At 40.8% G+C, this 12,010-nt stretch overlaps 1 protein-coding gene across 1 annotated transcript; it reads right to left on the bottom strand.

The window, feature by feature from the left end:
* Nucleotides 1-273: 273 nt before the first annotated feature.
* LOC6618932 (male-specific sperm protein Mst84Dc) lies at nt 274-734 on the bottom strand. The gene is made up of 2 exons (XM_002043141.2): nt 608-734; nt 274-551 (listed from the first exon to the last, which is right to left on the bottom strand). Exon 2 carries the CDS (start codon nt 531-533, stop codon nt 378-380), a length of 156 nt encoding a protein of 51 aa, XP_002043177.1. The 5' UTR covers nt 534-551; nt 608-734; the 3' UTR covers nt 274-377.
* Nucleotides 735-12,010: the final 11,276 nt, after the last annotated feature.

Here is a 12,010-nt window from a genome sequence, read left to right as displayed (position 1 = left end):
CGGGAAGTGACCAGGCGAGACAAGCCCAATATGAAGCGGTCAGTTCGGTCAACTGGTTTATAACTGACCCGCTGACTTCTGAAGTGTTGGTCCTGCCTAATAAACTATTTTGCTTTTGCTTTGGGCTGCGCATAAATTAGCACTAACAATATACACCAAGGGAACTCTACATAGGGGGATTTTATAGCAGTCATTGGGCAATTACCAGCGTAATTGATGGTCTAAAAGAGCGATAATGGACAGGAATCTAGTTCCTGTAATAAAAAAGACTTGGAAAGTCAAACACCTTTTATTACGTCTTGATCTTGTTTTCAAGACGAATAGGCCATGTTAATAAATAATTGTCTTCAAAAAGTTTTGGTTACGGAGTACCAAAATTAACAAGACGGTCCGCAGCTGCTGCAACATCCGCCCCCGCAGCAAGGTCCACATGGTCCACTATAGAATCCGCATCGTGGTCCAAAACAGCGGCCACTAAAGCAGGGGCTACAGCAAGGGTAGTAGCAAGTTCCACAGCAGGGTCCGCAACACATCACGAATCTATGTGAGTTCTAAACACATATACGTTAAAAGATATAAATAGGAAAATATATTTCTTTTAGCTTACTTCCAAAACAAATCTCCAAGAATTTTAACAATTAACAATAAATTTTGATGTTGTCGTGTTGAAGGCCAGGGTAAGACTAAATATATCTCGGCAGTAGAGCCTGTTCCCAATTTTGACAGACTTCAGAAACACGATCATGGCTAATGTGATCTGAATAACTGTTTGGAATTGTCGTTTTATTGATATGAATGAAAATGCATGTGTTTCGCAATTCAGTGTATTAATAAAAAATTAGAGTATGGTATTTTAATTTTGCAAGAAAGTTCTATTTTTTTCGCAACCAGAACCTCTTTGCATTCGGTTACACCAATGCAAGTAATCGGCACTATTAAATTATAACAAAAATAAGAACAAACTCTTAGGTAATTAACAACGTTAAATTAGTTTATCCTGGTACTGGATGAACTTTGTCCCGAACTCATGTGGTAAATGTAAGTGGCCACCACTAACCATTTAGGTTACACGCACACGGCACGCGTTCTGTGGTCGCAAATATCATAGCAAGCCTAATGACCATTACGCTTTTCCGCCTGTGCCTCGTGGTACATATATATTTATATACTAAATATTCCAAATGTTCTTACCCAACGCAATCACCAAAGTGTGTGGTATATTAAAAACTAATTTGCCAGCAAATGAGTTAACATTTTTTCCTTTTGCTGGTTCGACACAAAAAAGGACTCAGCAGGAACCAAAGAAGACGGAAACACATGCTGTTTGACATGAGCTTGACCGGAACTACCATACGTGCCGGAATTGCGTGATACTTGCCCAAGTAGAGCATAATTTTGGGTCGATATGTAAAAGCTCAGCATTATATTTAAAAATGCTAATATCTTGAAACCAACCCGATGTCATATTTTAACTTAAACAGAACTTAGAATTAATGACTGCAGTATTTTTTGAATTATAGTAATTTTGTCTCTTGATTTATTGTTTTAATTCTTTGTGTAAAATTTATTGTTTGAATGATTCTCTTACTTTTGACGAGTTCAGCCGTCTTAGATTACACATTCCTAAAACTGTGGTTAGCATCACCTCGGGATCGATTCGTTATTTCTTTTGGCTTGGAGTTCTGATTGTGTTTGTTGTTCGGGCTTGTCATCTGGCTAAGCTCTAAAAATTAATGATGCGCGGCACATTCGAGAGTCCCCTGCTGTCATTGGCTGGTTGGATACCCAAAAAATATGTAGATGTGCAAAAAAAATTAAAATCGAAATTCACATCCGCCGCTTTAAGCTGCGGCTTAGATTCGCTTGCTCATTGATGGAAATTAATGAGTGTGCGTGTTGTGTTCGGTAAATATTCAGAAGGAATATTTTCAGAGATTCTGTACTTATTTCCAGCCTCAGGACCTTGCTCTGTCTCAGCTATGGCGCATTTCCCTACAGCGAACTACAGACTCAGGACTAATTTGCATAATTACAGCCCGTAATTTTTTTTTCGTTTTTTTTTACGCAGCAAGAAGAATACACACGAATTGATTGTGTGCGCCCTTTAGCAAAGGGACGCAATTTCCTTTTTTGTGTTTGGCTCTTTTTTACTTGATATTTGTTTATTACGCAACCATATACGCACTCACATATTCGCTGGTTCTGAATATTCAATGAACAACGGTCCCATAATGCATTTGTTAGAAAAAAATTAAAATACTAAGAGTATGACAATATCGTTGACACTCATATTTTGAATTTTTCGGCTGCTTAGTATGTATCATATGTGCAAGACACTTTTACTTATTTACCTATAATCTAAGCTGAATAACTTAACTGGGTTGCTGTTGTTTAACAAAATATGATAGAAAATATCAAATATCAAATATCATGCGGTTGCAAACCTCTTAAAGTCTAAGGTTTATATATATATATATATATATAATCAAAAAAATGTTAGTAATGAGCCAATAGTCCTCGAAAATCTCATTATAATGTCGCGCTCCCTCATTTCTAGCTATATAAAAATGCAACCCTCAAAGCTATTTTCCTTTTTTCGGTGTACATATACGGATTTTTAAACTAACTTCATGTCGCCCTCTCCTCTCATTTACTTGCGTTTTTCTCTCAATTTAAGGATAGAATCCTCGGACTCGCGACAAACCAGATTGTGAGTTCATTCCACTCATTAGCATGTGCTCAGCGTAAAAGAAAATTGTGAAGGGGAAAGCGGTAGTTTTTCAAGTCTGCCTTCTTTCTTTCTTTCTTTAAATTTATCGATTATCCTAGATGGGTCGCACAGTTCTTTACCGTTACTAGCTAATGAGGTGCACTTGTGTCCCGTTTTGCTCGGACTTCACCTTTACTAGCTTCAGTGATTATAATCAGCATAATATGTACTCTCTTACACTTCAACGGCTCACTCCACGGATCAGTAAAGCACAGCTCGTCCTGGCCGGATCCATCCCTCTCCTGCGGCTTCAATGCGTAGTGAGAATGGATAGTCGGAGCGACCAGACTAGCATTTCTCTGCCATTTTTTATAGGCTGTAATGACTGTAATCAGGTTTACGTTAACGTTCAGTTTACCTACTGATTTGCTGGCACTTGGCAGTCACTCCTTTTCCTATTCCAGATCCAGGCACTGCATCTCCTCAGTGAATGTGTGAACATTGAGAGCCTAGTTTCTGGAAAGCCCCTTTAAGTTTAAGAATACCCCGCAGGTAATTTTACAGAAGATTTTAGAAGCTTGATTTTAATCAAAACGGCGAGGCATCCAGGTTAAGGCAAGATCGTGGTAGTTATTTGCTGTTTTTTTGACCATCCAAAAAGGCCTTTCTCCCGCACGTTAGCTCTTTATATAATTATGATATTTGATTTAATGACGACTTGCTTCCGAAACAATCCAATCAAAAAATTTGATTGAAGTGGGCGTCGCAGCAGCAAAACAGGAAAGTAACTTCTGCTGCCTAACAGGCGTGATACTATTCAAAAGGTCAGGCATCTTTAAGAGTTTCTTACACTTGCTAATGGTAAGACCGCTATGAAAACTGTTTAAACTGTATTATTGTAACAGCCGGCTATAAACGGCTATGACTGCTTAACATTGGAGCAGTAATAGCCGTTTATAACTACTTGATCAACCTACACTCTCACACGCTAACCCGATCCCTGTATTTTAAATTCCTAATTTGCAATCATTAGCAGGCACAGAGGATAAGGCAAGTGTGTAGAGGTCCGATATACACATCTCAGTTATTTAATTCTCGGCTGGCTAACAGAGCAACTGCGGCAGGAAGCCGTTCGTTCACTGTACTTTGCCAAGAGCAAAATCAAGGCGGCAAAATTTAATACCCATATATCGTTACCAAGCTGCTTCACAGCACACACGTCCTGGCCACAAAGATCTGAGATACAAGATCCGATCATCGTGCACCTCCTGCCTGCCTTTGATTTTTAAATTGAAAATAATAATTTTGCGCACTCAATTTTTAGCGATTTGTCAAAACATTGTTTATTGTCGAAGCCAAGTCCCGATTCTCCAACATCCAAGTCCGACTTCATATCGCCTTGGCGCTGTTCTGTGTACTCTTCTCCACAGCGGCGGCGCACTTTAAGTTAATTGAAATATTTCAATGATTTTCGCCCTGTGGTTTCTTCTACCTGCCGACGCGTCGTGTGTTCTTCTTTGGGATCAAAGGGGATTCCTCTCTGCATGCGCGGCTGCGATCAAAGATCTTTTTGCATATTCTCGGTGTACTTCTCTGGCTGCCTTTTAATAGAATTGAACGCTCATTTCTATCTCAATTGATTTATTTCCTACAATTTTTCGTTCACGAGTCTAAGCCTTTCGCCATTTGTTATATGAGGACTTCTACATTGATTCGTATTGCATTTTGACCGCTAGGCGCCATTACGCTTTTAAATTGAGTGATTATAGTTCGTGGAATAGTGAGCCAGTACTGACATAGGGATTAGTTATAGGTAAATATTAAATTCCGATTTATTTTATTTGAAAGAATCGTGAGCAACGATAGATTAGATTTAGCTGATTTTAAGGGTTAATGCTTAAAATTTCTTTTCATATTTGGAATGCATTTTTTTATATTAATACAAAATGCAGACGTATATATAGATGTGTTAGTGTTGAGTTATAAACAAAAATTCTTGGTCTTTCTTTTTTTCAAGCTCACTTGAAATGATTAACTGCTTCATGAGCAAGAAACCAATGTCTGCAAAGTATCTAGTGACTTGCCCATAGGCCTGCTGAGCACTTCTAAGGTAATCCTGGGCTTTGTAGCACACAAATTTGGGGCTTGTTAGTTCTCCCAGACTGCACCTCATTTCACCAATACTTTAGCATACCCAATGGTTGCGCATAGGCAAAAGGCGTTCTTTCTGTGAGTGTATAACTGTCATATGCTATTACCACTGAGAAGTCCAGCTAAAAAATTGTATACAACGTCAAGCAGCCAACGCCCCAAAAGTTTTAAGGCCGTCGGAAGGCAGCGCGTAAATCTTTTGCATAATTCAGTGCCTGCTTTTTCTTGTGCCTCTTCAGGCCCACTTCAGGGGCCACTTCCATCTCCTATCCCAGCGCTGGCTGCCACACCAATGACTCATTCCACCCTCACGCACTGTCCCCCGCAGTCCTTGTTTGTGTCCATCCACTCGCAATGGCGAAGAGCCCTCTGTCTGTTCCCATTCTCTGACAGCATCTTGGTGGGTGCCCGATGTAAAGCCACTGTGGTCCTTCATTCGCGCCCAACCCACCCTTGGCCTCATCCTGGTCGCGTGCGTTTTATAGTTAAACATGCCACCCATTTAATAATCATCCCTCCGCGTTCCTGTAATGTCGCAGCCACATGTAAATGATTTCATCTTCGCCCCTCTTGTCTAACGCAGCTCCACGCTTTGCTACTTTCTCGGGTTCTGTTCAAACACACTCTAAACGTCCCCCTGCTTGTGTAGATAAATGTATATACACTTTTTAAAACTTATTCCAGAACTCCTGTTGGGAGTGAGCTCAGAACCACGGGATTTCTCCTTAGTCTCTCGGGGCGTCATTTGTAAAAAGCGAAGGTGAAGGATTTTTCAATTCCCGTTCCTTCCCCTCACTGACGTGTTCAGTTTCTTTGTCTCTGTTATGCCACTGTGGATTGAGTTGCTCAGTGAAGGCGGTATTGTCTATTATTTGATAACGTTTCAGTGTATGCCCCACTGTTGTAACTGGCAATTTATTTTCATCTTCGCACTTCGATTTTACTTCATACACCCTAATTATATGCGCTTAAGCTAAAGGTTAGAACGGTGTAGCAGTCTGCCTTTGCAAAGACTCTGTGTTGCATTTTGTTGATTTTCTCTGTTTATAAGGAAGTTGGTACTTCTGTATCACGGTGGAAGAATTAGGTGCAACAAATTATTTTCAATCGAATTTTGGTCACCGTAAACAATGAAGCACATTCGGTATAAGAGACATTTTATCAAGAGATCTCACGTGCAATTTAACGAATTTGCCAAGACACTAAACCCACGGCCAATCTCTGGACGATAGGCGCACAACCGTGGCTACGCAATAATGCCCTAACTCCAAGGCGAGTTTTTCTCCCACCCACCTGTAACTCCCAGAGCTTTGGCAGTGGAGGTTGCCCACGCGGAGTTGGCGTTCTGGGACGATGATATCATAGCGCAGGCTTCAATGCTTGCCTGACACGAAACATAAGATAGCAGGCCGTAAATGTAATATTTATATGCGTTATGGGTATATGCGGTTGCAAGGGAATCCTAGGTAAGGTGCTGGGCCGAGTTGCAGGAAGCAGTCGCAGAAAGTCTTGTTAGTGTAGACTATACTGTGGACCGTGACTGTAGCCACCATCGCCATTATCGTCGCGGCTTTAGCAGGCATTGAGCTGTGATGGCTAGTTTCTCTGGTCCATCCTGTGATGGCTTGGCTTTGGAAAGGGGAACCCTGGGGTCATTTAGTTTCTAAAGCGCGGTATTCGGCAACACTTTGCTAGTGATTCGAGCACTACAAGCTATACAGAAATTCTTCGTAAAATCTTTGCTGAGAGGGTTTTATTGTTTGGCCGTAGTACATAATTTAAAATTTAGTTCAGTAATTTTAATGGTATATTACGATATATTTTGTTTGTTTTTCTTCTTTACTTAATTAACAAACGCTTTAAATAATTGGTTATATAGTGGTAATGTGTATTTGATTTTGTATCTATAGTATGTTCAGTAAAAAAATATATTTACACTTATCGCCATATTAATTATAACAGCGCTGAATGTTAATATGCATATATTGTGTATACATTCATTCATACAGACATTCCCTTAAGTTTAACCATATATGAAATTTACACGAACCAATATCGTGTTCAATAAAATTGTATGTCGTTACGCATTTATTATGCTATTACAGTAAATATACTTTATACCAAAAACTCCTGCAACTACAGGTACGAGTATATACAGATGATCGCAGATCGCCTGAAGCATAACCCCAGTTATTATAATTAATTTTACTTCCGGTGTCTAGATTGTCCCGTGGCCCCAAACAAATTTTAAGTATTGGGATTCCTTAACATCTTTTAAAACAGTTTGGCAAGCTCTTGCAAGCTTTTGTGCTGTTTAGATTTCTGAAGTTTTCGAAACCCCCAAGATCTCCGATGGACCAAACACTCGAGTCAACGAAATGATTTATTTAAGCACGTGCACTTGGATGTTTGTGCTATCAGTGGCCAATTAATCCAAATGTTTTGTAATTACAGGAATTTGGAATTTGTGAATAGTAGAAATAGCATTGTTTTATTCGGATCTTTAAATTTTAGTCCTAAAATACTATTATGTTCTAAAAACATCTTAGGAAGCGCGTTTTTTTTCTGTATGACTGATCATGACCCACCTCAGAATGTCATAAGCCAATGAAATTATTTCATTTATTTTTTGTATTGGTCCGCATTTAAACATCCCTGCTAATTTTAACAATATCTTATAACCGAAATAGAATTGAAATCGTGCCATGAAAGTAAAAGCAACCACCTCCACAACTCACAACTAGCAATGCCTCCAGCACAAAGATAAATAGCGGCAATTGACTTCATTAGCAGTAAATGTCAAGCAATGCATCGCAAAGAGTGCGTGTGTAATTCTGTATAACAACAAACAAAACCCCAGAATTTCCTCCTACCCACCCGCCAACACCCACCCACCGTTAAGTGGCACATCTCCACCCCACTCCCTGCGGCACTTGCCAAACTTCCGCAAGAGTCAGTTCAAAATTTGCATACGCATTTCGCTTGCATCGTTGCGTGAAGGCAGCCAAAGGAAGCTGGCCGCAGTGACTCCATTGCTGCGGACCCCGGGACAGACAATGAAACCATCAAAATCCAATGAAATAAAATAAAATTCCAATAAAAACATTTTGGCAAAGGGCAGACAGGGGAGAGTTCCGCGGCCTTTGCACTGATTCTTGGCTACGGTTTCTGTTGATATAAAAGGGAAGAAAGTGTGTGCGTGCAGCCAACCAAAATCTGCACATATACAAGCCACCACCACCCATCTGCGTTCCTACCCCCGCCACGACCCCACCGACGTGTGCTTGGGATTTTGCAAATTTTCGCAATGTCGTGGAAAAACCACTGGAAAAACATTTTCTCTGTGCTGATGCTATGCTGGTGTTTGCCTTTACCCTTGTTAGCGGTTTCTACCAAGCGACTCTGCTAAACTGTCAAATGTCAACATGGCACTTGGTGGGTCTCGTCAAGCATTGGGCGTGGGCAGAGAGCAAGAAGGTATGAGAAAAACTCCGATAAATTCTACCGGAATGCAAATAATATAATATTTGCTGCTTTAAGCATCGCGCCATTTCCTATTAGCTTTAGACGTGCTGTCCATTTTCACGATCTATTAAAAATTTGAGCGAATTCGATGCGTACTCAGATGAAATTACGGAGTCTTCCAGGCAAAGAAACCGTGGCAAGACCTACAGTCACACAATCACAGCCTGATACAGATACGCTCAAATTCACAACATGCAATTACCGACATACATATGTATGCCACATATATCCACGAGCAGCAAAAAACAGCAAAGTAATGCACTTTGGCTATCCAGTTGGTCAACTCAGTGTCGGGTCTGGAGGCCGCTGTTTGAGCCGCACAATTTACGATGCATTTTTGGATCAGGCAAAAAAAAAAACAAAAAATCGTTCCTCAGACGTTTTTTGCACGTTTCGCAGATTGGAACAAAGCCATGCTGTGGATGGGCAATGAATTTTTTCTGAGAGCCCTCTGCCGGCATTTACATCAACATCACCGTAATCACATTAAGCTTTTTTCTAATTTGTTGTGCATTTGTCTCTAATGGCGACAAACCCTTGAGACTATTGCAGATGGTAAATTGAAAAATGTTCCTTTTTTTCCGATGTAGTCATATGTTGCATACAGTGTCAATGGCCTTTTTTAATTTTCGGCTACATCCAATATATCACAGTTTCTCTGTAAAACCGGTCTGGAAGGCCAGTTTTCTATCCCTTCCTAAACTCTTTTATTTCGTTTACAAATTACAACTTAATCAGGAATTGACCCACAATTCGAGTGCGATTCAAAAGAAGCAGAGGGCAGCGTGGTGGGAAAACAAACAGGGGAAACGGCAACAAGCAAAGGTCACCGAGCGTCCATGACGACGGCGGATTTTGGGCTGCCGACGTGCGACAACAGACTGACCGCACGAACATGGGTCGGCGCAGAGGTCAGTTTCAGTTTTGGTAGCAGCAACAAAAGGTGGGCAATCATAATAAAAATAATTTTAAAAGGGGTGTCGATTATACGAAGGGGTGAGTGGTGCTCACAAAGGGCGGTAGGCCAAAGTCTACTTAAAGTTATTGTGCTGTTGTTATTTCGGCTGTTTCTAGCAAAAGCCGCAAATCAATTAGGGCGGCAAGACTTATTGCAACGCGCCAAGCCGGTTTTTGCATATCCTAAATTTCTTGCCTTTTTATTTTTAGCAGGTCAACCGAATCAGCACAGCCATTAAAATAAGCATCCGGAAATAAGCGGAAATACTTAAAAACAACAAGAAATTTTCAGATCAACTGGGGATAACCAGCAGTAAAAATCTTTCGTGCATTAATACGAAATGCTAACGGGGTTTACTGCTTTGCCATAGACCAGTACCGGCTGTAATTTTTTGTAGCCCTCAACATTGCTCTTCCCACTAAAAATTCGTATTTGTACTTATTTGTAAAATAATAATAAATAAGTACGAGCGAAATAAAGAAAGGTTAAAATATTACACGCTCCAGAACGTGACCAATTCAAATGCATATGATTCGAGGGGTACGGGGAGAAAGTCAACTTAATTGAACTTTGCAGCTCAACGTGTTGCTTCTGCAGACGAGGACTGCGCAAGGCCTTTGCCTTCATGTAGATCATCTGTGCAGCGAAATAAACTGGCCCTATACTGTGGCGCGCTCGCGTGTGCATCACCGCTGGAGGATCAGCAGTGGCAGGAGTCGAGGTATGGAATTATCGGTCACGTAGTAAAACAAACATTTTCATAGGAATGCCATACGTAGCCTTTTGCGCATTCGGGAAAAAAGAGAGGCGAGGCCTCGCCATGGAAACTACTCATAATGGATGATAATCGTTTATGTAAAGCGGGGAAACCAGCGAACTCGGTCTGAGCATTTGGACAATGCCAGTGAAGCGCCACTTGTCCGTAGTTCTTCGATTGCATACTTGATCGCGTTTCTTTAAACGGTCTGGAAAGCAGTGTGACAAACATGCTTTCGGCACTATGTTGTTCTTTACGAAAATAAAATAACAGGACACATTATTAAGGGGTATATTTATCTAATACATTTTAATTCTTGTCCAATTTTCCACCAGAAGAATTAAAACCCAACCAAAGGCCCTCAGCAGATACGGATTGTATGACAATCAGATAATAATACCTCTGAGATGCAAGGCAATTCCCTTTATAACCATGAGCCGTTGACAGGCGCCGCATGCTGCCCCCAAGGGGCGGAGTGGGCGGAGTTAAGGAAGAGAGCTCTCAACTTTGTCGGTGTGCAAATTTATTCTGGGAACCAAAATTTATGACACGCAACTTCGCACACCCGCTGCACGTAAACAAACATACACCCTCACCCTCTTAAAAGGCAGCCAATAAACTAAACGACGGCCCATCCTCCTCTTGAATTTCCCCTCTCAGTGGCCCTTTAACGTTTGCAAAAAGCAGGGAAGGAAAGAATCAGGCTTACCCTAATTTAGTTTGGCTTTCACTTTCATATTCTCGGTTTTGGCACATGCCGAACGACTGCAGAGTAGGACTTTCTCTTACATCCCTTCAATGACAAAGTGAGCATCTACCCCTGCGACTATGGGTTTTCTATTTCACGTCATCGCTTTGATTGCAATTCAATTGCAAAATTGGCAAAAACATCAATTTCATGCCGCCGCAGAACAATCATCAAGTGCCAAACCATTACGTAATCAGCAGCAACAATGGCGGGGTGGAGGCGGGGATCGCAGAACGATGAAGAGGGGTGTGTCCCAACAAGTATTGGCAAACATGTTACCCATATCCTAATCCTGTGCCCTGCTCAGCGAACCCCATAAAGGATACTTAACTCGACTTTACACAATCTGATTTTCGGCTTGCAAATTTTTCCTTCTGCGTCACGCATTTTCCTGAGCTTGCCAATTTCCTATCTCTTTCCTTGTAAGGGTGAGGGTGTCTTGTTTTGGTTGTTGATTTAGTGGTGTTGTGATTTCGTGGCTCTGCCTTTGTTGTACTCGGGCCTTTTGTTGTTATTGTCGTTCTTGGCGTTCAATGTAACCAGGAAATATTTGATAAACGGTTCAATCGCATTTGCATTAGAATAAGTAACGAAAATGTCTACCTTCGCCGAAAGCAATAAAAGAATTCTAAAAAGGGATGTTCACTTTGTGCGAATTTCGGTCAAATTAGCGGCAAAGGCTGCTTTACTGTCATGGAAACGAAATTACCTAAGATAAAGGCTGGTGCATCTAATTTAATTAAAAAAATTTACAAATAGATTGATCTTCTTTAAAAAACAACAATCGGCAGTTATTAGTATATAGATCTAGAAAGGGGTCTTCCAACGTGCCACTGACTATTACGTCAACTACCAATCGGTTGAAGTGATTCTGTCTCGGGAATTGCTTTAGTTCTCTTCAGTATTTGGCTTAACTTAACTATACGCCGACAGTAAGGCAAATCAAAACCCATAGGACCATATGTAGCAACCATTCTCAACCATCGTTACACAGACGATTGAAAATGCTAATGCCACCAAGCAGCCTGAATCGGCCGGCTGTCGCTCAAAAGCTTTATGCCACCAAATCCAATTGATTTCAACCAATTTCTCAAACCCCTCTTCGTAGTAAGAAAGAAACGGCAAATAAAAGGAATACGTGCCATCGGAAAAGAGAAAAAA

This window comes from Drosophila sechellia, chromosome 2R, assembly GCF_004382195.2.
Source record: "Drosophila sechellia strain sech25 chromosome 2R, ASM438219v1, whole genome shotgun sequence".
NCBI lineage: Eukaryota > Metazoa > Arthropoda > Insecta > Diptera > Drosophilidae > Drosophila > Drosophila sechellia.
This window is presented reverse-complemented; position numbering and strand designations above follow the sequence as displayed.